Source organism: Melospiza georgiana, chromosome 3 (genome assembly GCF_028018845.1).
Source record: "Melospiza georgiana isolate bMelGeo1 chromosome 3, bMelGeo1.pri, whole genome shotgun sequence".
NCBI lineage: Eukaryota > Metazoa > Chordata > Aves > Passeriformes > Passerellidae > Melospiza > Melospiza georgiana.
In genome coordinates this window covers 1,922,622-1,947,972 of record NC_080432.1, presented here as the reverse complement: position 1 = coordinate 1,947,972, position 25,351 = coordinate 1,922,622, and the positions used below count along the sequence as shown (strand labels likewise).

The following is a 25,351-nucleotide window of genomic DNA, read 5'->3' as shown; positions in this document are numbered from 1 at the left end:
AGGACAGCATTCCCTGGCCCTGATTAATGAATGCCATGTGCAGCCAAACAGGTCTGCAGGCCCAGCAGCCTCAGGACGAGCCATTTTCCACAGCTGATTCCTTTCTAAACAAGCAGCTGAACGGAATGAGCCCTCCCAGCCAGCAGCAGGGATGTTACAACACTGGAAGTGGCTGCAGGGATCAAAGGCAGAGGTTTATTCTGGAACAAAGCTGGAGGAAGGGATTAGTCACTGCTGGCAGCCTCAGGAGCTGGCACCGAACCCGGCCCAAGTGCTCAGAGATGCCTCCAGCAGGAGGAGAAACCAAAGTGCTGCAGGGCTTTTCCAGCCTCTGAGGGCCCTCACAAACCCAGCACAGGGAAGTTCTGGCTGCCACATCTCAGAATGTGAGCAGAGGTTGTGAAAATACTGCTTTGGGCTAAGTGAGCTTTAGCCCCAAATCAGAGAATCCCAGAATGGTTTGGGTGGGAAAGGACCTTAAGGCTCACCCAGTCAATCACAGAAAAAAAATTAAATCACTGATGTGTTGGACCACCCATATTTATACAGGAGGTGGGGTTTTATCCCACACAGTTTATTGCAAAGCAAGCTGAAAATTCAAATCCCAGAATGGTTTGGGAGGGAAAGGACCTTAAAATTCATTGCATTCCACCCCCTGCCATGGGCAGGGACACTTTCCACCATCCCAGGCTGCTCCAAGCCCCCTCTCCAGCCTGGCCTGGAATGTTTCCAGGGGTCCAGGGGCAGCCCCAGCTTCTCTGGGCAGCAAAGAATTTCAGCAGTGGCCGTGGTGTGGCTGCTGGAGCTGGCACTGTCACACTCCTGTCCTGGGGAGATCTCCTGAGGCAGTGCTAGAGATACAAACACTTGGGGGAAAGTCAGGTTTTGAGCTTGCACAAACAAGATTTCTCACTCACAGCCTTTGGGTTTTGCTGCAATCCCGATTAATGTGAGATGGGAAGAGTTTTTACAGCTTTAAATGTGAGGGTAAAGTGCCAGCATCTGTTCCAGGGGCAGCCCTGAGTGACTACAAACTACTTCACATTACACTGGATTTCCACCTACTCACTTCAGGCTGGGGACAGGGACAGAATATTTGATCAGACTGCTGTGCAGCTTAGGAATTTTACTGATGTTTTAGTAAATTATGCCATCTATATTTAAGTCAAAGTCTTTTTTAAAAAATCAAATATATTCTGTAGCCCTGTTTATCTCGTTATCCATGAAAGATTCAAAGTTCCAATGCAGCTTTGAGCTTGGCTCTTGATTAATTCCCAGCCCACCAGGGAAAAGAATTCTGCTTGGGAGGACAACCCCAAATCACAGCCAAGCAGAGCAGTTTGCAAATGCTGTTCCAAGGAGCACATCAATAAATAAGGTCAACACATGGAGGAAGGAGAAGTCCAACTCTCCTTTGGGGAGTTCTGCTAGCCCAGAGCCACACATCTCCTGCCCAGCAGGCCCTGGAGGGGTTCAGGACTCTGTTTTGCTTCCAAAGGCTCTTTAATGTGCTGCAGACATTGCTTTGTCTCATTATAATGCTTGTAATTTACATTAAATGATAAAATGGTTTGGGTTGGAAGGGACCTGAAGGATCAATCATGCCAACCCCTGCCATGGGCAGGGACACCTCCCACTGTCCCAGGTTGATCCAGGCTCATCCAGCCTGGCCTTGGACACTCCCAGGGATCCAGGGGCAGCCACAGCTCCTCTGGGAAGAAGAGTCTCACCACCCTCACAGGGAACAATTCCTTCCCAATATCCCATCCATCCCTGCCCTCTGGCACTGGGAGCCATTCCCTGTGTCCTGTCCCTCCATCCCCCGTCCCAAATCCCTCTCCAGCTCTCCTGGAGCCCCTTTAGGCTCTGAGCTCTCCTTGGATGCTTCTTTTCTCCAGGTGAACACCCCCAGCTCTCCCAGCCTGGCTCCAGAGCAGCTCAATGGCCTCTTCTGGACTCACTGGAGCAGCTCCACATCTTTCTGAGGCTGAGTTTTCTTCAGTGACCTTCTGGCTCCAGGTGCTTTGATCCCGGATCACGCTGGCACACGTGTGCTGCTGCTGTGCTGCTCCTCAGAGTCAGGTGGTGCCTGGGCCCACTTCAATCACAGCCCAAACCCACCCTCATCCCCTTCTCTTCACCCCCTCCCCCTCTGTGCTTTGGGACCCGAACACGGAGCAGTTCCTTGCATCCCAAAGTCACTGGGAACGTGTTTGTTACGCAGAGAGGCAGCAGCACTGGCAGATCTGAGAGAATTGGATATTCCCCATCAAAAGAGCTTTTTTTTCCCTCACAGGGAAATCAGAATCACAGCTCCTCACTTTCTTCTGACACTGGCACACACTGGCTTGTGTCTCCTGCCAATCCCACACCCCCAGCACAGCCCACAGGCTCAAACAGAGCCTCACCTCTGCTCCCAGTGCTCCTGTCACCCTTTCCAGAGCAGACTTTGGGATTCACCACTGTCTGATGAAGCCCAGGGAAGTTTTCCATCACTGCTACACCAAGCCATCCTTGTGGAGGAATGCTACAAACTCCCAGCAGGGAAGTTTTCCATCACTGCCACACCAAACCAGCCTTGTAGAGGAATGGTACAAACTCCCAACAGGGAAGTTTTCATCACTGCCACACCAAACCATCCTTGTGGAGGAATGGTACAAACTCACTTCAGGCAAGTTTTCCATCATTGCCACACCAAACCATCCTTACAGTCCCAACAGGGAAGTTTTTCAACATTGACACACCAAACCATCCTTAAAGAGGGTGATACAAACTCCCAGCAGGGAAGTTTTCCATCACTGCCACATCAAGCCATCCTTATAGAGGAATGGTATAAACTCCTAACAGGGAAGTTTTCCATTATTGCCACACCAAACCATCCTTGTAGAGGAACGGTACAAACTCCCAAAAGGGAAGTTTTCCATCACTGCCACACCAAGCCATCCTTATAGAGGAACGGTACAAACTCCCAACAGGGAAGTTTTCCATCATTGCCACACCAAACCATCCTTATAGTCCTAACAGGGAAGTTTTCCATCACTGCCACACCAAAACACCCCTGTAGATGACTGGCACAAGCTCCCAACAGGATTAAACACCCAGTCTGGAGATGGGCTTAGCAACAGGGGGATGGATGCCTGGAGGCTGCTCAGGGTTAACCCTCCTGTGAGAAATCCCAGATTTGGGCTCTTTTAAAAATTGGGATTTTAAAATAGAAAGACGGGAAGAACCAGAGCTATTATGAGACCAACATGCCCCTTCAGAAAGGACCTGGCAGAAGCTCCCTGTGACCCAGCCACCCCACAGTGTCACCGTCCACCTCCCCAAATCAGGCCCACAACAATTCCCTCCTCTGGAACCACACTTGTTCCCAAATGTTGGCCCCCAACACTCCCCCAGCGCGTGGCTCGAAGGTGACACAGAGCAACTCGTGTGTGTCAAGTCCCAAAAAAAACCAGCAGGGCTCCAACACAACAGATGTGCGGAGGGGAGCCAGGTACAAAAAGCCATTATCTTCCATCGACACAAATGCATTTTTCTTTCTCAAATAACACCCATTAGCAACTCCAAGGAGAACAATCCCCGTTCCGAAGGAGGACGCGGTTTTTTTCGGCAGACACAATGCAAAGATTTTGTAGAATTCACAGGTTCAAAAGCACTAATGTGAAAGATTATTTCGCAATTAACCAAGCAATTTTCTCTCCTCATTGTTCCCGGACCATAAGGGTTTTTAAATGTGAGCAGAAGGATTTATTCATCACAATAATAATAAAAGGAAATATTAAATCAATGAATCTCTTTGCATGCAGCATAAAGCTCGCATTGCTATTAAGCTCAGTAGCATTCTGTCACATAAACCACACGCAGTTTGTGTATTTAAGCACCATCTCCCTCTTTTATTTTTCCCTTCCCTAATTTGTAAGGCATTATCCTTCCATTTGTCCTCTAAACACAACCAGATTCAGAGCACTCAGTTCTTGTTAGTAGCTCTCTGCCCTTGCTCTCTTTATGAGGGGAGATTTATATTTAATTTTGGTTTTTAACAACGGCCAGTGAAGGAGGTTATGCTGGGATGACAAGGGAGACCTAAAATAAATAAAAATTTGGAGTAGAATTCACTCCTTACAAGTCAATGTCCAAGTGAGTACATTTTTCATGGGTCTGAAAATGAATGTCAGCTTTTGAAGGTGCCACTTCTTCAGCTTGGCTGAGGAAAAAAAATAATCAACTCAAATATATGCAAAAGTCAGCTACAACCTTGGGAGCATGGAAGCTCTCACAGTCACGTCAGCCTTGGCTTCTAATTCCTTCTCTGCCATCCCTTGTAATATGAAGTGAGAACTGAGTTTTGAGTTCTTTGCAGTCGACACTAATTCAGCAGGTCCCTCTTTTGTTTTAATAAAAAATTCATCTGGCAAAGTGCAGAAACAGTTACTGCTTAGGAATTTATAAGGTGTCAACTGTCCTCACAGGGAGGCACTTAAAGAGCCCAAGCAAAGATTTCCAACGAGCACCAATCTTCAGCTTTCAGCATCAAAATTCACATTAGGCTCCTCAAAAGCAATTTGCATTCTCTGAGTGCTAAATACCTGGCACCTCTTGTTTTTCTCCACTGATAAAAGTACCCAAAAGAGGGACAGACACCTTCAGCCATCCCCAGGACTGAAGCTGAGCCGATACAGATGACTCCAACATGCAAACCCCACCACAAATAAGAAGTCTTACCATGATTGGGACACCAATGTCCGGCCACAAGAGATCCTCGGAGGGAAGCTTGGGAGAGTTCCACACCACCACAACTTTGTTTAAGTAGGGGAGACCATTGAGCCTTTCTAGGGAGTTCATCAGCACTTCCTCCCGCTCGTAAGTCAACATCACCACCGTGAACTGCTCCCGCGGGACGTTGCCACCCAAAGCAGCCTGGAACTCCTTCCCAGAGCCACCTGCTCCTCCACCAATTGGTCGAAATCCAGTCCCAGACCCCAAAAATTTTGCCTCTGATGGTAAAACGGGGTCAAAGGGAGTGTAGGGGAAGAGGTGGAAAGGCCCCGGGGCAGAATTCCAATTCCTGTAGATATCCATGGCGGTGAGGGTGAAATTGCGGAGATATTTGGGAGAGGCGTAGGGCGGCTCTGTTTCCACAGGCCCCAAGTCCAGGTCACCATTGTCTGCCATGTTGGGGTCTGTACCAGCAGCTTTGCCAGACCGGTGGGGGATCTCCACGGCGGGCTCTTCCCGGATAGGAGCAGCTGGGATTTGGATTCGAGTCCTTATGATGGCTAAGACTGTGCTGAAGACGTTGTCGGAGGTGGAGAAGTAGGTCTCCCACAAGAAGCGGCCCTGCCTCCTCATGGCAAGGAGGTCGTTGTCAGAAATGCTTCTCAGAAGAAAGTGCACTTCTGTGATACGTGGCTTTGGTATGATTAAGGCTGCCTCGTTCCACCGGATCACATCGTTGTAGGGCAGCTGAACCTGCTCTCCGAGAACCACCGGGATGGCCCCGACCTCCAGAGCCTCAAACAGTCTCATGGTACACCCGGCGGAGATCACTAAACGGGTGTCCCCGGGGGTGATGATCAGTGCAAAAGTAGAAAGCTTCAGTAGCTCTAGTCTGTCTTCCCTTTCTCCACACAGAGCCCACTCAGTGGGCAGACTCGCCTTAGGCTGGTTCTTACACGTGAACTCCACCAGAACAAAGTCCAGCTTGCTGTCCTGAACAGCCTTCAAGGTGGTGATGATCCGGTCGTCGTAGTCGGCCGGGGCGTTGCCTTCGATCTCCTCCTCGAAAGAGCGAACCTCCTGCAAGCTGGAGCGGAGGGACTCGATCTTCTCCCCCTGGAAACTGAACAGGTACTTACGCTTGACCGGCACCTGGGGCGGGATCTCCAGGAAGTTGGGCTCGGACATGGCGTGGACCAGAGGTGACACCACGATGTCAAAGCCCGGTCGATACTGGGCGTCGTAAAAGGTGGACTGGGCGATCATGGCGCGCCCCGTGCTGATGTTGTAAATGAAGTTCTGAGTTTCCGACTTCCTCGATAGATTGATGATGAGATGGTTGTGTCCATCAGTCCTCCAATATGGCAAAGAGTGCAACTGTTGCTCTAGTTCAGTAGGTTTTGGCATTACGGGCTCTTGCATTTCCCCCACTAAAATTATATACACACAAGCAATATTTGCATTTTCAGTAACATAAACATTAGTTCTGACAGTCGCCTCAAAGGCCTGTTTAATTAAGGGGTCTAAGGAACTACCAAAAGGGTAATCGTCACTGTTGTAGACATAGACTGGAAAGCCAGACGTCAGCGGGCAGCGCGAGTAGTCAAAGCAGTTGTGCAGCCTGCAGTTCCTGTTGGATTTCGGCAGGGGGAAGGTGGCGTCGTCCTTGTCTGGCAGCAGCCGGATGGGCAAGGAGAGCTTGGGCTGGTTCTGAGCCATCAGCTCTTTGTAGGAATGCTCAGTCTGACTGATGACGTTCTTCAGCTGCAGCAGGTCCTGCTTGGCATTTTCAATGCTCTTCTTGCAGGCCTCGATCTTCAGGTTGAGCTTGGCGATCTCGCTGTTGAGCTCCTGCCGCTTGGCCTCGAGCTGGAGCAGCTCCTCGCTGACCGACTCGCGGATGCGGCACAGGTCCTGCACGTGCTTCACCTCGCACAGCTCGTTGCCGGTGCGCGGGCCGAAGATGCGCTTGCCGGCATCGTCCGCGTCGTCGATGGTGGTCAGGTAGTAGTGGGCGATGAGGGGGAAGAAAACGAGGATGACGAAGAGGGTGAAGCTAAGCCAGGTGAGCCGGATCCGACTGGACCACCTCAACACCCACGGCTGGCCTCCGTTCCCCACTCCCCCATTGCGCAACATCGTATAGCCAGTCATGAGTTCCAAAGTCGCCGCGCGCGCAATCACGTCGGATCAGTAGCCATAACCAAAAGAGTTTTTACAGCGAGTCTCTCCAAGGGAAATGTTATTGTGCCTGCTCAACAAGAAGCCAATGGAAGGGGAATTTCATCTTCCTGCCGTGCCGGCGGCTCTTCCACGGTCGTTTTGCTGCAGGTGCAACTCCTGACCCCGTCAGACTCGATCATTGACCTTCTCGCCCACCCCCAGCCCACCCTTGGTCCGTGGGCAACCTTTGCTGGAAGTGTCACAGCGTTGTCATGGTGATCCAGAATCACAACTGGCAGGAGAAAAACGCAGCGGGACCGAGCCAAACTCTACCACTGCTGCCGACATCGTGCATTACCATCCGATGAATATGCAGCGGCAGCAGCCGTCGGGCAGACGGAGCCAGAAGGGACTCGTAGCACTGTCAGTCTCTCTCATCGCTGCTGGGAGGGTGAAGCTCTGCCATTCCTACAAGAGAACAATCACACAGTCAGGCAACCCAACCAAAACGACCCGCTGGTGACCTAAGACATGGTTAGATTTAAAAGCAATTGTTGTCTCTCAAAACCACAACCTCTGGGCTGTCACCTGAGAAGGCGGTGGGATCCGTGAGATGTGGACACACATTCTGCTCCTCATTAGGGTTGTGTAGGGCTGCTCCAGACCACACAACCTCCTCAGTTCTGGATCTGGATCCCTGTTTTTCCCACCTCTCCTCACATCCAAACCAGAGGCGCTGACGTACACCTGCTCTCGCTGCCCGCCCCGCTGCGATCCCGGGATGCAGCAGTGCTGGGAATTTGCACTGCATAACTGAGTGTAATCGCCATTGTTCTGCTCTGGTGACTAGAGCTGATGAGGAATTTTTAGATGGAGTGTTTTGCTTTCATTTCCTGCTGGAAAATTTTGATTCATTGCATGAGGAAGTTTAAAGGGAACGTACTTGTGTTGGTTACAATTTAACTGGCTAGCTGAGTATGAGGGAATTTCTGGTCAACATTAGAAAAGTTTACACCGTACATCAAAGCAAAGATGCTGAAGTCAGGATCTGTTGGGAACCTATCTCTTGGGAGAAATTGCTCCTTGTGAGGGTGGCACAGGTTGCCCAGAGAAGCTGTGACTGTCCCTGGACCCCTGGAAATGTCCAAGGCCAGGCTGGACAGGGCTTGGAGCAACCTGGGATAGTGGAAGATGTCCTTGCCCATGGCAGGTAGAACTGGATGAGTTTCAAGGTCCCTTCCCACCCAATCCATTCTCTGATTCTGTAAAATTCAGCTCTGACTCAGCTCTAGGCCAAGAGATTTAAATCTAGGCCACATCAATATGCTGTCACTAGAAAATCTCCCCTTTTATTGGCATCCCCCAAGGTACTGAAGTTTCTGGGATATTCTTTCATACACTGGACTTCCCACAGCACTGATGAATATAGAGCTGGGCTTAGCACCAGCTCCTGCATGGCCTCAAGAGAAGCTCATTCATTTCCGTTTCAATTTTTAATTAGAAGAAAGTCATCCACGCTGGTGACGGTCATTTTTCACTAAATCTATTTAATGCCCTTCTCATCTACTCATCAAGAATTCCCAGAAAGAAGGTGAGGAAGCAAATCTCAGCTGAAAGAGAGATCTGGAAATGGGCCAAAGCAAAAAAAGTTCACCTTAAAGCAGCAGAGAGAAGTCAGGAGGAATTTTCAGTGTTGTACTCAAGCACAATGTTGTACTCGGAGAAAATAAAGGGGAAATTTGATTTTATCCATGAAAAATCATCATGAAGAGGGGAAATATGTGGGGTAGTAAAGCACAATCCCCAGGGCTATTGTTACACAGCCATTTGTTGTCACTTACTTAACACCCCATGATTAAATGGGATTTCCATCCCCTCCCACCAACGTGACCCACAACCCAGTTGCACAGCAGAATGAACGCTCAAAACTAAGGCAGATTTTAAATTCATGACATTGGCAAACAGCAGTGGCATAAATCTCAGAAAGCCAGGAGGATAAAGAGGCTAAAAAGTCAGCAAAAGGCTAAATCAGCTTTCTTGGATCTTGGCAGCACACGGCTGTGGGCAGATGGGAGGCTCCAGCCTCTGGGACTGCTCTGCCCAGCAGCAGGATTTTAGCAACCAAAGGCCAAAAAAATAAAAATAATAATATTAATTTAAAAAACATCTTTTATTGTTTTTCTTTTTTCCCCACCTCTTTTCAGGCCCTCTGCAGGAATTGCAGCTCGTGCTGGGTGTGTGTGTGCCAGTCCCTGCTATCTCAGCTCTCACAGGGGCTGCAAAGATCCCCCAGTTGCCACCAGTTTTCTGCAAACAGCTGGCCAGGAGATGAGCTGCCCTAATAATGCTTTTCCTGAGAGAAATGCCAAAGCACACGCTCACTTGAACACCACCAGAATCTAAAAATCAGCTTAACTTCAAGGGGAAAACAAGCTTTGCTGGGTTTTTTTTTTTGTTTGGGGTGCCATGGGGTAAGTGGGGTCAAACACTGCAGGGTGTTGAGGCAACACAGAAATGAGGATCATAAATGTGGGCATTGCAGCCCCAAAGGTAAGATTGCATCAAAATCTTATTCCTTTGTGGTTACTTTGGCTATTTATGAGTTATAATTAGTAATGAAATGGCAAACTGGACTCCCTAAAATGGCAGCTGGGGTCCTTGAAAAGCCAAATCCATCACCCCACACCTGATCCTCAGCAGCTGTTCTGACAGAGTGGCTCCTCTGCTCCTTCTCTTCCTTGACACAGAACAAAATTCATCCTCCCCACCTCAAAATATGGGTTGTGAATTAAAAATATCCGTGTGCTCAGGAGTCTAAAGTTGCCAATGTGACTCCATTGCTCTCCTGGACAACACCACAAGGGAAAGACCAGAGCAGGCTGAGGAGGGATTTAAAATGCATCACACGTGGCTTGGGATTAGCTAAAAGTATGGACTGTCAGTATGAAATATGTGCTGGTGATAAAATGAGCACTTTAGACACACTCCTGGACTCTTCTTCACTATTAAGACTTTATTCCTCATCAACTCAATCGAGCCTGAGGTTGTCACACGCTGCCATTAGGACTTATAAAAAAAAGACAAAGTAAAAACCCAATCTGTGGTTTTATCAAGAGAAACTTCAGGGCTGTGTTTATCAGCCTTGAGGGAAAAGGCTGCTGATTTCCCATCGTTCCCAAAAAGAAATTTGGGAGGAGGAGGAGCAGGATAGCTGCTGGGCTTTCCAGGCAACTCATCCCTCTCACTCCCAAGTAATATTTAGCTCTTTAAACTCACCAATTTCCACGCTGAAAACTCTTGTTGATGTTACAGCACAGTGTTGCTGCCTGATGGAGCTGATGACACACACACAGAAAGAGGGAGGAAGATCTCTTAGGGGATCAGAAGATCAATAATTACCAGAGCCTCTTCCCAAACGCCAACCTGACTGAATTCTCAGGTTTTCACACTGCAGCTCCTTCTCCCACCAAACCCAGCTGCTCAGAGCACATTGTCAAAGCCCGGGCTGCATTCCCAGGCATCCCAGTTTTCCTCAGCTCCACAGCAGGCACACCCTGTGCCAGTGGAGTTATGGGAATTACCTGAGGTTCTCCCTCTTTTTGCATTTCTAGAAATAACCCAGCTGGTCTGATCTGTGAGTGTTTGTGGAGCCATTACTCTGCAAGTGTTCAAAGACTTGAGCACCCCTACTCCTCCCTGCTTACACCTCTGTTATCCATCTTGCTATAAAATCAGGGAAATGCTTCTCCTTTCTCAGCATATTTGTGAACAGAGCCTGGAAAATTTAAACTTATGGTCCTTCAGAGCTCAGCAGAGCAATGCACAACATGAGGCAGAGCAGGGCTGCACTGTGGGGAGGAAAATCCACAGGGATCCTCCTGCACTTGCCAAATCAGAGTTCCCAAACTCTCTGTGAGCACCCATACTCATCCTGACTCCCTCTCTTTAAGAAATGAGGGGTCTGCAGTGTTATTATCCACAAAGTTCTGCTGCTGTCCATGGAGAACAAACCAACCCAGCTTCCTCCTGGCAAACAGAACAGGACCTCAGGGAGTGTGGAAGCGGTTCCCATGCTTTATCTGGGCTTGGAGAGACACCTTCTACTGCCAAATCTCTCTTTCATCAGCATTAGGAATGAAATCAAAGAGAGAAAACAAAAATACAGCACATTCTCCCCTTCAGAACAGGCTGTAGTGGAAGAAAACCAACTCCAAACAAGCCTTCAGCAATGATAACTTTCTATCTCCTAACGCTCTCAAAGGGAAGGATTACATCCCAAATCTCCCAATCACTTTGGGAACAGGAGCAGTTGAACAAGGAGAATAAATCCAAGAATAAATCCATCAGGTGTGTGCTTTAAGGTACAGTTGGTTGGGAGCGGATCCATCAAAGGAGCAGATGGAAAAATTCACTCTGAAATCGCATGCAGCAGTCTTAGGGATCATCCTGAGGGATTTGTAGCATCTCCAGAGCTCACAGGTACAGAGCAATCCCCCCCAGGCTGAGATCAATGCTGTTATATGCACAGGTAAAAGGTTCTGCAATGTGGAAATTCCAGGGATAAACTGCACCCCTGCCTCCAGGGAGTTTTATCCAAAGCAAGGAACATTCTGCACGCTTGCAGCTCCATGCAAAGCCAAACCTGCTCCCAGCCCTGCTCCTCATCCACACGGGCATGTGGGGGGTAAAGGGATCCTGGAAAAATGCTCCAAGAGCCCCTCCATGCGCTCATCCTGGAAAAGTGGGAAACCACAAGTGCTGAAGTGGATTTAGAAGTGGCATTTGAGGAACTTTGAGTTTCCCACCCCAAGTTCTGGAGGAAGAAGAACACTCCCTCCTGCCACCGTATCACACAAGTGATGTTCTCTGCCCTCCCAGCTGCAGGAAATGATGAAGGAAAAAGCAGGAAAAGCCAAGAGGTCAGCACCTGGCTCTGAGCAGGAATTCTGGGGCTTTGGATCATGGATTGGTTTACACCACACCAGGTCTGGTGGCAACAGACAGGGTTCAGCTGTTTCAAAGGGAGAAAATGATCATCCTGCAGGAGTTAGGAGGACTCAGGGAAAGAGATTTAAACAGGATTTGAAGGAGGATTTGAGACCAACAGATAGCAAAACTCACTAGACAATGCCCAGGTTCACAGACATCACAAGGTCCCTTCCCACCTGAGTTATTGTATGGCTCTTTGTCCAGGCTCCCAGGTGGCAGCAATTCAGAAATGTGAGGAGAAACCTGGAGTTGAGACGTCCTGAGCCTTCCCCCAGCTCTGACACTGCCTCTCTCCAGCCCCCAGGGGAAATCAGGCACCCCCAGGCCTCCACCTCTGTCTCCACCAAGCAAAGGTGACCTCAAACTCTTCAAGGCAGACGAGTGAAGAACCGAGTCTGGCTCTCAGCTCTGTGCTCTCATCTGGGCACTGGGACAAGGTTGTGCTCCAGAAGATGCTCATTGTTGAGAAAACACAGAAACCTCTCCCCCAAGTGTTGAGAAAACACAGAAACCTCTCCCCCAATGTTGAGAAAACACGGAAATCTCTCCCCAGGTGCTCACAGGTGCCTGAGCTCTGCCCTCTGCCAAAGGCTGTCCCCACTCCTCGGCCCAGCTCAGCCCAGTGCTTCACAAACACTCCTTTATTCTGATGAAATCCTGGAGCCAGCAAAACCACATCCTGGTTTTAGAGAGCAGGTAATGGACAAGGTTGTGCTCCAGGAGATGCTCAGTGTTGAGAAAACACGGAAATCTCTCCCCAGGTGCTCACAGGTGCCTGAGCTCTGCCCTCTGCCAAAGGCTGTCCCCGCTCCTCGGCCCAGCTCAGCCCAGTGCTTCACAAACAGTGCTTTATTCTGACGAAATCCTGGAGACAGCAAAACCACATCCTGGTTTTAGAGAGCAGGTAATGGAGGTGTGGAGAAACAACTTGGCCAAGGTCACTTGAGAAGCTGAGCCAGCTTGGGATTCACTCCACATCTCCTCGTCCTGTCTGCAAGATCATCCATCTTCCCAGCCTGCCGTCTTCAGTGGATTCCTTCTCCGCTGCCTTTCTGCTTTCTGCATAATGCATTGTGAAATCTACTTTACATATAGAGCTTTTAGCTCTTAAATTTATTATTTAGTGTTGTTTTCTGGTAATAAAGCAGTCACAGTGTTTTATTTATTCTTCCAGGCTGTACACAAGCACTCCTCCGCTCAAAGGAACATCCAGCATAGGAGCAAATCCTTCTGTGTCCTGTGGGATGGAGAGGCAGAAAATCCTGGATGCAAAGTTCACCCCTCTCCTCTCCAAAGCTCAGAGCAAGGGAGCAGAGGGCAGAGTTTTCCAAGAAAGCTGGAAAATCCCTAAAACCACCATGGCTGATGTTGCAGTGCTCACCACATTCCCGCTTACAAAGTGCTGAGGATATTTTGGGACGTGGGAAGCAAACCAAGGATGCTCCAGGATGCAGTGGCACAAGCTTTTACTCGCTTCTCAAAGGGATAAATTAGGTGTGGGAGGAAGCAAAGCCTCTCTTTGCTTTTACCTTGCAGTAATTAATGAACAGGAACTCTCTTGAGGTTAAACCACAGCCAAGAGCCGGGCGCTCCCCATCATCACATGAAAGCAGCATGAGGAGGTCAGCTCAAGGAGGGCTGGTTTCCCAAACACTGACTCCGTGAGACAGCTCAAACCCTTGGCATTCTTTGTGGTTTCCAGCCCTAGATTGCTCAGGCACGTTATTTTCCCCAAGGCAAAACCACAAAACTCTCTCACCTCCCCTAAAACGCCCTTGTGGCTGCTCCCACAGCAGGAAACAACCACGTGGCAGGTTCAGGCTCCTGCTCTCTGACAGAAGCTCCAGGTCATCATTAAGCACAAATTTAAAAGTTTCATTGTCCTGGGGAAGTTGCAAGGAAAAGGAAATACTGCCTGAAAAGCACAGAAACACACAGAGAGTTTAACGGCACCTCACTCAGCAGGGTGGGTCTCTATGGGAAATAATCCTTCTGTGTGGGGTTTATCAAAGTTTGCCCCTTTCCTGCACACAGAATAAAGTTCTGGAGACTCAGCACCTCCACTGAGAGGTCTCTAACAAACATGAAATCACACAGATGGTTTCTTGTGCACCTCAGGGGGCAAGGAGGCAGCACTGAGTCCTCACAACCCAGGGACAGTGGGAAGTTCACACCCAGGGAAAGCCAAGAGAAACCTGGGAGCCCTGGCTGCCACATCTGAGCAAGGTTCAGTGACATTCATCAGGGCCACAGGGCCAAATTACCCAGCTCCAAATGTCCCTTCCCTCCCTCAAACAGCTCCTCCACCTGCTCCCATGCGATCCCTGCCCAGCCCCAGCTCCTCCCTCCTCTCTCAGCTGCACGGGGTCAATGTCAAGATCAGGGTCTTCTGCACTTTTTGGAGATGCTTCATCACCACCTGAATGGGAGCTGTTCTGTTCCAGGCAGCCTGATCAATCACACCAAGAAAATTAAATCGCTTCATGTGTTGGGTCAGCCATATTTATCCAGCAAGTGGGGTTTTATCCCACACAGTTTATTGCAAGGCAAGGTGGGAATTCAAATCCCAGAATGGTTTGGGAGGGAATGGACCTGAAAGATCAACCCATGCCAACCCCTACCATGGCAGGGACACCTTCCACTGTCCCAGGCTGATCCAAGCTCATCCAACCTGGTCTTGGACACTTCCAGGGATCCAGGGGCAGCCACAGCTTCTCTGGGAATTCTATTCCAGGGCCCCACCATCCTCACAGGGAAAAATTCCTTCCCAATATCCCATCTATCCCTGCCCTCTGGCAGTGTGCAGCCATTCCCTGTGTCCTGTCCCTCCATCCCTTGTCCCCAGTCCCTCTCCAGCTCTCCTGGAGCCCCTTTAGGCCCTGAAGGGGCTCTGAGCTCTCCCTGGATCCTTCTCTTCTCCAGGTGAGCACCCCCAGCTCTCCCAGCCTGGCCCCAGAGCAGAGGGGCCCCAGCCCTTGGAGCATCTCTGTAAATCTCCATTTCTCCCTCCTGAGCAAGGCTGAACCCCCAGGGCTTGGAGCAACCTGGGACAGTGGAAGGTGTCCCCTGTCCATAGCAGGGAGTGGAACAAGATGAGCTTTAAGCTCCTTCCCACCCAAACCATTCTGGGATTCTATAAAACCTAACCAAGGTCCCTGCAGGACGCTCCACCCCACAGGACTGGCAGATGTGGACGTGGCCAAAAACTGCAAAACACCCCAAGAAGACAGAACACAGCACATGAGGTTTGTGTGTGTCCCTAAAGAAGTCATTAACCAGCAGCAGAGCGGATGATAGGAGATAAGAGCAGCACAACCCATGGTAATTAAATTCCTACAAAGCTCCACCACCGCTTGGATTTGGGATGCTGGATCAGGGATCGTTCCACACACGCTGTGCTCTGCCTGGTCACTGCTGCCCAGTGCTGCCCTTCCAAGAGATCAGCAAGAAACTCAACAAAAGAACCTCTTCTCAAGCTGGAGAAGACCAACACAGGCAGTCCATTTCTCCCTCCTGAGCAAAGCTGAACCTGGGACAGTGGAAGGTGTCCCTGTCCATAGCAGGGAGTGGAACAAGATGAGCTTTAAGCTCCTTCCCACCCAAACCATTCTGGGATTCTATAAAACCTAACCAAGGTCCCTGCAGGACACTCCACTCCACCCCACAGGACTGGCAGATGTGGACATGGCCAAAAACTGCAAAACACCCCAAGAAGACAGAACACAGCACATGAGGTTTGTGTGTGTCCCTAAAGAAGTCATTAACCAGCAGCAGAGCGGATGATAGGAGATAAGAGCAGCACAACCCATGGTAATTAAATTCCTACAAAGCTCCACCACCGCTTGGATTTGGGATGCTGGATCAGGGATCGTTCCACACACGCTGTGCTCTGCCTGGTCACTGCTGCCCAGTGCTGCCCTTCCAAGAGATCAGCAAGAAACTCAACAAAAAAGAAACCTCTTCTCAAGCTTTCCATGGCTGGAGAAGCTCAACACAGGCAGTCCATTTCTCCCTCCTGAGCAAAGCTGAACCTGGGACAGTGGAAGGTGTCCCTGTCCACGGCAGGGAGTGGAACAAGATGAGCTTTAAGCTCCTTCCCACTCAAACCATTCTGGGATTCTATAAAACCTAACCAAGGTCCCTGCAGGACACTCCACTCCACAGGACTTGCAGATGTGGACGTGGCCAAAAACTGCAAAACACCCCAAGAAGACAGAACACAGCACATGAGGTTTGTGTGTGTCCCTAAAGAAGTCATTAACCAGCAGCAGAGTGGATGATAGGAGATAAGAGCAGCACAGCCCATGGTAATTAAATTCCTACAAAGCTCCACCACCGCTTGGATTTGGGATGCTGGATCAGGGATCATTCCACACACGCTGTGCTCTGCCTGGTCACTGCTGCCCAGTGCTGCCCTTCCAAGAGATCAGCAAGAAACTCAACAAAAAAACCTCATCTCAAGCTGTTCCTGGCTGGAGAAGCCCAACACACTTGGACAAGGCAGGAGGGGAGATGGCAAACCCCACTCAGATGTGCATCCAGCATGGAAACTGCTCCTACCAAAACAGGAAGGTAGAAAATATCCAGAAGATGCTGCAGGGCAGATGTAGCAATAACAGCAGCTGGGAAGGGCAATGTGACACTGTTCTGTTTATTGGAAGGCTAAGAGAGAGGTCAGGCAAGGAGGGATCCAAGGAACCTGACCAGAGCTGGAGGTGAAGGAAGGAATTAACTTTTCACCTGCACAGGTGAATTCAAGCACCGAGCGAGATGAGATGGGTTTTGGAAAGCCGCGGGTTATAAAAATTAAGCTGAGGGTTAGATTGAGCCTGCAGGGAAAGAAATTGATCAATTTAAGACCTACTCATCAAATATTTAATAATGCAGCATCGACCAAAGGAGGTTTCTGCTCTGGAGCAGCACCCAGGCCTGTGCTGCACACCTCTGTGATGGTCACTTCTGGGAAGTGCTTTAGGATCCTCCCAAGTCAGAGGTGATTCTGCCTGCTCCCAGGGCTGGGATATTAGGAAAAATACAGCAGGACTCTCAGTATGAGGGCTGCAAACTTAATGAGCAAACACAGCACTTCTTTTGACCTCAAAATTTACTTTTTAGGATGAAAGAGAGGTCTAAAAAAAAAAAATAAGAGCACGATGAAATGCTTCAACCAATGGCACTACTGCATGGAGCCTCTTCCTCAGCATCCCAGAGCAGATGTGCTGCACTCAAAATGTCTTTGTCTATTAAAACTGTGTCAGCTTCAGAGACTCCAAAACTCCCTGTGGCATAAACAGAATTTCTAATGAACAGCTGCAGGATACAGGACTGGCCGCACAAAATGCAGCTGCTGAGATGGTTTTTCTTTGCCCCCCTCTCTCACCAGCCTTTCCCTGCTGTCCAAATCCCACTTCCACCCATTTGGGTCTCTCCTGTCCTCCCTCTCCCACAGCTCTGCTGCCTCACTGTCCCTTCCGCACCCTCCACACATCTCCTGGTCCAAAAGAACCCTCAACCTCTCTCTCCTGCTGGAGTTTCGCTGCTGCTTTCCCTGCTCGCACCAAGGAAGTGCAAAGGGGACAAATTAGGGAGAAAATTGTTATCATGGCAAACCCTGTAATTCCAGAGAACAAGAGCAATCCTCAGGGAAGGATTTATCCTGAGTAAATTGAAACTTACTAATAGATTTTTTAGCTGCCACGCTGCCTTCCAGGCCAAGGCACCAAAGCATGGCTCCTTGTGTGAGCTGGGGGAGCGCTTTTAAAATGCCTTTGAAACCCAAAACTTGTCAAGCTTAAAGCCTGGTCCAAATGCACTTTCCCAGCTGCTCTCCTGAATTTAATGGTGTCCTCCTAGTTGGAGAAAGAGCTGGAATGATTATTTACTCAAGTGCTTGTAATGGCCCTGCAATGCTCAGGGTGGGATTTCGAGAAAAGTATCTGTGGTGTCAATGTGCCCCCGTGAGTTCTGGGAACAGCAGCACAAATGGAGCTGAATTCTTAATGTTGGATGCCTTCAGTTTTCCATGGGGCTCTCCAGTACCCCATAAAGAGTTTCAGTTCCTCATTTCCAGAACATTTATACAGAGTTACTGCTTTGGTGAGCTCCATCCCTCAAACCTGAGTGCAAACAGCTGATGGATTCAACAGTTATTGGAAGACTAACAGGTAAGAGCAGATGCCAAAGCCCTGTTTTATTAGAACCCTCCGACAACATTAAAGAGCATCTCAAGCTCAGCAATGTGTCTTTTTAAGGAAATTTTTATTAACTGGTATCGAACATGAAAGCCAATTAATACCTTGTGGCTTTGAGACAATCTGTCTGCTGCAATCACAGCGAGCCCAAATGCTTCAGCCACGAGTGCTGAGGCTGCTGCTGTCACTGAGCACCTCCAAGCAGCCAAGTTTTTGCAGAGTTTAGTGGTTTAACAGCTCCCCTGCACTGGCAGCAGCATTTTCAGGACAGGGCTTTGAACAGTTCACATCACAAACGTGATTCCATGGCCAGGAGGGGAAATTCCCAGAGGAACCATGGATATTGTGGATAACCCTGCACTCCAGACAGCACCCAAATAACCCTCACCATGCAGCCCCTCCTGCCTGCCCATGGCACAGGGCGGGGGGAACACAAATGTCAGCAGAGAGGGCACATTTGGGAAGCCTGGAGCTCCCTTTGGCTCCCAAATCCTCCAGGCAGGAATCTCCGACACACGGCAGCTATTCTGGGAGGGAAGAGGGGCCAAATGTCCTGAGAGCAGCTCGAAAAGTGGGCCACGGTGCCAGCACAAGGCTCATGCAGATGAAGGAACTGCTTCCAACACAAGCTGCTGCCTCCCAGCCACCATCCCAAAGATCAGACTGGTTCCAACTCACGGAACTGGCTCCAGCTCACTTCAGGAAAATAGATGGTGAGAGGTGCTAATGGATGAGCAGTCCACAAACGCCTCTCCTGGCCATTCCCAGCAGTAATTCTGGACAGGAGAGCCAGCCCCAGCATCTCAAGCTGTGCCATCTCACCCTCATCTCAGTGCTGGAGCCACGAGTGGTTCTGACTGCACAAAATGTCCCTGAGGGACAGCAGAGCTCTCTCTCCCTTTGAGTTCACACCACCCCAGGCCGGGCAGTGTGTGAGTTTTCTACTGCCAGACCAGGCAACACCTGGTGGGCAGCCAGGGAAAGGGGAGCCATTCCCAGAGCTGGGAAAGCTGCTGGCAAACACAGCTCCACTGCGAACGTGCCACAAGGATGGACACGAAGGCACCGGCCTGGAACAAAGTCATTGAGATGGGCACAAAATTCACAGCTCAATTTGGCCTCTGTAGAGAATCCAAAAAAAATATTAAGGAAGCACCAGGATGGCTGTGTTATATTGGAATAAAACAGTATTAGATCAAGCCAATGATCCGTTCACTTCAGCCCCTCAGTCCTCATTTGCAGCCTCTTTGGTGTAAAATAACCATAAATCAGGCATGGAGCAGTTTATTCAGGACAATTTCCCCCAAACCATTAACAAAGAGGAGTTGTAGGAGCCCTTGAAGAATAACAGCTGTCCACCAAAATACTTTTTTTTTTTTTGAAGCAATCAATCACAGACATTCTCAATAGTAAAAGAGTCTGAACTGTAAAAAAAAAAAGGGAAAGGGAAAAGGGAAAAGGGAAAGGGAAAAGGGAAAGGGAAAAGGGAAAGGGAAAAGGGAAAGGGAAAAGGGAAAAGGGAAAAGGGAAAAGGGAAAAGGGAAAGGGAAAAGGGAAAGGGCAAAGGGAAAACACACCAAGCTCTCAGTTTCACAGCTTCCTGCAGCAGCAGCTTCCACAGATGAGCTCTGCAAGTTGCCCAGAGAAGCTGTGGCTGCCCCTGGATCCCTGGAAATGTCCCAGGCCAGGTTGGACAGGGCTTGGAGCAGCCTGGGATAGTGGGAAGTGTCCCTGCCCATGGCAAGGGAGTGGAATGGGATGAGCTTTGAGGTTCCTTCACCATTCTGTGATTTTAAGGGATTTCCTTTCACCAGCTCCAAACCCAACACCTCCTAATTTAGTCCCTCTCCCTTCTCCAGCATCACACACATCCACGGGGATGGGAATGACAGGACTCACACCCAAATCACAGCAGATCCAAAGGAACAACAGTCCCAAAGCCACCACGGGAACGAGAAGTGCCACCTTACCTCCTCCAAGCTGCCTGACATCCCACCACATGCTCCTCTCTGCACCAGGCAGCGCAAATCTTCTCAGTCCTGGCAGCCAGCAGAGCTGGCAGGGAAGCAGAAATACAAGGATCCTACTGCCAAGGGACAATTCCAGCACCAATCTGCACTTCTGCTATTGTCTCCCCCTTCCTGATGGACACCCTGGTTCTCCAGAACGCTCCTTTTGCGGAGCAGCCCTCCCTCTCTTTTATCCAGCGTCCTCTCTAACATCTTTGTTCTGTTCCCATTCCACTCATTTCCCAAATTTGTGCCTAGTTTCCCCCTTTTTTTTTTTTTTAATTGCTCTCAATATGTCACTCTATATTAGTCAACAGCAGATTTATTTAAACGTGTCAATGCTGTTGCTTAGCAGATCTGAGTGTGCTTTACCATTTCAGCCTCCTTCAGAGTCACATGTTCCCCTTCCCAGAGCTCCCCAGCATGTTTGGATCACCAGGAAGTTCGAGGAAAACAAAAATAAGTCTGATTCTAAGCCTGGGAAAGCTTCAGGAAAACAAAAAAACACCTCCAAAAACAACAACCAAGAAGAGGAATTCTGCCCCAAAACCCACATGGTTTTATTTCTCTGTTAGGAAGCAGCACCAGGTTCTGGTTTTCTTCCATTTTCTACCTTTTACGCATGAGTTTCAATAGGAGTAATCAGGTAAATGATTATCCAGAGCTTTGGAAAGGGTCTGATACAGAGCCAGTATCAGCTTTCCCCTGCAGCAGCTAATTTTAGGAAATGGCCTTCAAGCACTCTATAAAAGGCTGGGAACACCCAGGTGAGAGCATGTTCTGACCTTTGAAATTAGATTTGGGGCTTTGCTGAGGCAGAGAGAGAAGATAATGTGCACTAAATCCCCCACAGGAGGTTTTCAGCCCGGGCTCTCCGAGCTGCCCTCAGTGATGGCGTTGATTTGGCCACTGCCCCCAGATTCCAACCTGCACATTCACAGCTGAGGGGCTGGAGAGCCCAGAGGCTCCAAGCAGCATCAGCTCCACACGTAAACTGTGCCACAGCTGTCCCAAAATGCTGATGGAATCGTGGAATCACAGAACCATCAAGGTTGGAAAAGCCCTCTGAGATCACTGAGTCCAAATCACAACCCAGCGCTGCCAAGCCCACCTTGAACCTCGTCCTAAACATAACAAAATTCTTTATGAAAAGGACTTAGCAAAACCAAGGAAACATCACCCTTCTGATGATGTTCTGATGAACACCACACAATCCACTGAGGCAGAACAATCCCAAACTCACAGAGCACCCCAAAACCTGCCCTGTGCCCACCAGCAGATGCCAAGTCTGCACATCCATCGAGGGCTTCGACTGTGAGATCATCTCCATGGCTTGGCTCCACTCCAGGTGCATTTCCCACGTTGCTCCTAAGCCAACCTCACCTTCTGCTGTCCCAAAATGCTGATGGAATCGTGGAATCACAGAACCATCAAGGTTGGAAAAGCCCTCTGACATCACTGAGCCCAACTCACAACCCAGCACTGCCAAGCCCACCCTAAACCATGTCCTAAACATGAAAAAATTATTTATGAAAAGGACTTAGCAAAACCAAGGAAACATCACCCTTCTGATGATGTTCTGATGAACATCACACAATCCACTGAAGCAGAACAATCCCAAACTCACAGAACACCCCAAAACCTGCCCGGTGGCCACCAGCAGATGCCAAGTCTGCACGTCCATCAAGGGCTCTGACTATGAGATCATCTCCATGGCTTGGCTCCACTCCAGGTGCGTTTCCCACGTTGCCCATAAGCCAACCTCACCTTCTGCTGTCCCAAAATGCTGATGGAATTGTGGAATCACAGAATCATCAAGGTTGGAAAAGCACTCTGAGATCACTGAGTCCAACTCACAACCCGGCGCTGCCAAGCCCACTCTGAACCACGTCCTAAACATGAAAAAATTATGAAAAGGACTTAGCAGAACCAAGGAAACATCACTCTTCTGCAATCCACTGAAGCAGAACAACCCCAAACTCCCAAGAGCACCCCAAAACCTGCCCTTGGCCACCAGCAGATGCCAAGTCTGCACGTCCATCGAGGGCTCTGACTATGAGATCATCTCCATGGCCTGGCTCCACTCCATTTCCCCTAAGCCAACCTCATCTTCTGCCCCAAAATCTGCAGCTCCACCACCACCCCGCATCCCTCCCATCCAGGCTGGCTTGGAATCCCAGAATCCCAGAGTGGTTTGGGCTGGAAAAGCCCTTAAGGCTCATCATTCCAGCAGGGATGCCACTCACCAGATCAGGTTGCTCAGGGCCCCATCCAACCTGGCCTGGGGGGAATTAAATCCCAGGAACTGATGCCATCAACACCATCTCCAGCAGCTGCTAATTCCACATTCAGAGCCCAGATCACATCCCAGGAATGAGGTTCACAACCTTGGGAAGCGACACCACAACCTGAGACAGCCCAGCTGAGGAAGACAAATCCCACAGCAGGACCTGCCAGCATGGCTGCTGATGGGTTTCCAAAAATAACCCAGTCCCCTTTCCACGGTGCCCGATGTCCATTTGCTGACAGCCACCCAAAAATAGCCCTTCCCGCTCGGATCGATGACGGGAGCAGACACAAGTGAAGGGAGCTCATCACTCCACAAACACAGGGCTAAAGGAGATGAAATACTTTGGAAATGCAGCACGGGGAACAATCCCACTCTGGCCCCGAGACAGCCAGCTGGATGGGCTTAATGATTCTTCTCCAGCACCAGCTGTGATTGAATTTATTTCCATTTGGTGTGATTAAAAAGAAAGAGACAGATAAAAGGGAGAACAAAAAGTCCAAGATTTCAAAAGACACTAAAAATAAAATAGTTTGTGTGCCCTTGGCACCCTACCTTGACAATTTTTATATGTGTCAGCCAAGCTCAATAACCCAAAAGGAAGGCACGAGTCATTTCTAGGTGGGGAAACAAAGGCATGGAAATGTTCAAATACCAATTCAATCATCAATAAAATCAACAGCAGGAACAGGTTTAAAGGGCAGGAGTTCCTGAGGCACCTGCCTATTTCCATGCCCTAAAATCCTTGTGTATTTACTCTTTCTGGAGCCATTCTAATAGTTTCCATTGCCTGGCAAGTGCAGATGGATGCTGAGGAGTTCAGTGGCTCCTCACCACGAGCTCCAGCCCATTTAGCTGATCAAAGGCTTTGTTCCCACCTCACGGGGAAAAGGCACTTCCTCAAAATTCCAACGTACAAGTTCAGCAGCAGGAGGCCTGAAATTAATCCCTTTATTTAAACATTAACAACTTTTAAGTGTCCCTAAGCAATTGTGAAGGTTTTATTAGAGAAGGCAATGAAAGCTCATGAGCAGCCCAGTCAAGAGGAAGCCAAGGTCACCTGCAGTCATTTTCTGAGAATTAACTTTGACAGCACAAACTCACCCTGCAGAGGGTTTGTACCTGGCATAAAGAGGACAGCAACGCCTTGCTGCCAGCTGAAGGCTGTGGGCAGGGATGGATGGAGCAGATCCTCCTGGAATCCATTCCCATGAAGGGCAAGAAGATGCGCTGTGGGCAAACTGAACCTCATGGATTTGTCTTCTGAAACCATCCTGGGCAGATGCTGGTTACCCTGACAGCAGCAAGGCTTCTGAATATCCTCCTGTGTGGATATTCAGGTTGCTGAGCATTCTCCTGTGTGGATATTCAGGTTGCTGAGTATTCTCCTGCGTGGATATTCAGTAGGAAAACCAATGACTGGAACAGGAGCCTGGGGAGCTCCAGCCCAGCACAGTCAAACCTGAACAGGACAAAGCCTTGAGCAATCCCATCTACCTCTGCCATAAGCAGGACATTGAATCAGAGACTTCCAAAGATCCCTTCCAAACTTGTTTGTTCTACAATCCACAGAAATGCCAGAGAGAAGGTGGAAGCCTTTCCTGGAGATATCTGAACTAGATAAAGCTGTAATGGGTAATAAAAACAACTCTTAGTAAGTTTTTCACTGGATGTTCACTGGATGTATGAGCTGGTGGCAGAGGAGCCTCCCTGCACACTGTGCTTCCCTCTCTCCACCATTTACCTCTGGACACAGGAATACATCTCTTCAATTAAGACATTTTCACCCCTTTCACGCTAAAATTCAACGTGTTTTAGTGGCATTGTAGGACTTAATAATTGAGGTGATAAAACATTCATGAGAGCAACACTGTGAGATTAAATGGGTTGGGCTGGCATTAAAAGACATTTAAGGGACGGCCTTTAAGGATCAGCTCTCTGTTCAAGCACTGCACAATCATTTCCCCAGATCCTTCTGTGTATCCAACATGCAGGGAAAGGTGTGCACATCCCACCCTGGATCCTGTCTGGTTGCTGTAGTAGAAGGAAAAAAAAGCAAGGATTAGATGCTGCCTGAATTGCAGATGTCATCGGGTTTGGCCTTTTTTTTAATGCCTCCCTGTTACTGGAAAGTAACTATTTGAGTTTCATCAAAGTCAAAAGCTCCTCTCAGGTTCATTTCCCTTTCAGCTGCTCCAACAACTGCCTTGCCAAAATCCATACAAGACAAAATCTATACTTCCTAGGATTCACATTTGGGAATGGCTCCAAATGCAGAGCAAAGGTTTCACCCTTAAGACACTCTAGCAAGCCACACAGGTGTCTCCCTGACTTTGCTGGTCCTGATCCAGATGGAAAAAAAAAAAATCCCAAAAAGCACAAGTCAGTATTTTTGCTGACCAGGATTACCTGGCTTAGCATCAGCAGCCTTCAAGGACACGGTCTAACACACCCGAGTGGAAATCACCAGTGCTGGATGCAGCTCCCTTAAATCCTCTAAGCCTCTGCCTCTCTGCTGGAACAGCTAACTGCTGATAAACTCACTTTCAGACTATTTTCATAAAACTGAAGGTCAGCAAATGATTTGCTAATGAAATCTGTCACATAATTCCCAGCCTGATGCAGAACTCAAGCCAGCTGCGCCGAGCGGGGAGACAGGCAGGGGTCAGTGCCTGCTCTGAGGTGTGACAGGGCTGTGGGGTCACCAGGCCCTGGTGACACATTCCTCAGAGCCACATCTTGCAGCAAGCTGTGTTCTGCAGCCCTGCACCCACCCATGCAGGGTCTGTCCATGTTTGGTGATGCGTTCTGGCTTTGGTGCCTCCCTTGGCTCTGCACAATTTGTGCCCATCCAGCAGCTCAGAAGTCGCCCCTTGCCCAGGGTGGCTTTGCAGATGAAGGGTGAGACCTTGCACTGACCAATTCCCAGCACCTGCAATGATCCTGACTCTTTTCAAAGTCCCTCTGTAGAAACACAACAGTCCTGCCCCCAA

At 49.2% G+C, this 25,351-nt stretch overlaps 1 protein-coding gene across 3 annotated transcripts in view; it reads right to left on the bottom strand.

Annotated features, from left to right (window-relative positions):
* EXTL3 (exostosin like glycosyltransferase 3) overlaps nucleotides 1-25,351 on the bottom strand; it is a 159,151-nt gene that overhangs the window by 23,703 nt on the left and 110,097 nt on the right. For 2 of the 3 annotated variants that reach the window (XM_058020364.1, XM_058020363.1), the window contains exon 4: nucleotides 4,726-7,350. In XM_058020364.1, the coding sequence (XP_057876347.1) occupies nucleotides 4,726-6,873 (2,148 nt within the window). In that variant the 5' untranslated portion in view covers nucleotides 6,874-7,350. Of the gene's footprint in view, nucleotides 1-4,725; nucleotides 7,351-20,032; nucleotides 20,289-25,351 lie in introns of those variants that run through there. The other variant, XM_058020365.1, reaches the window with a different exon arrangement.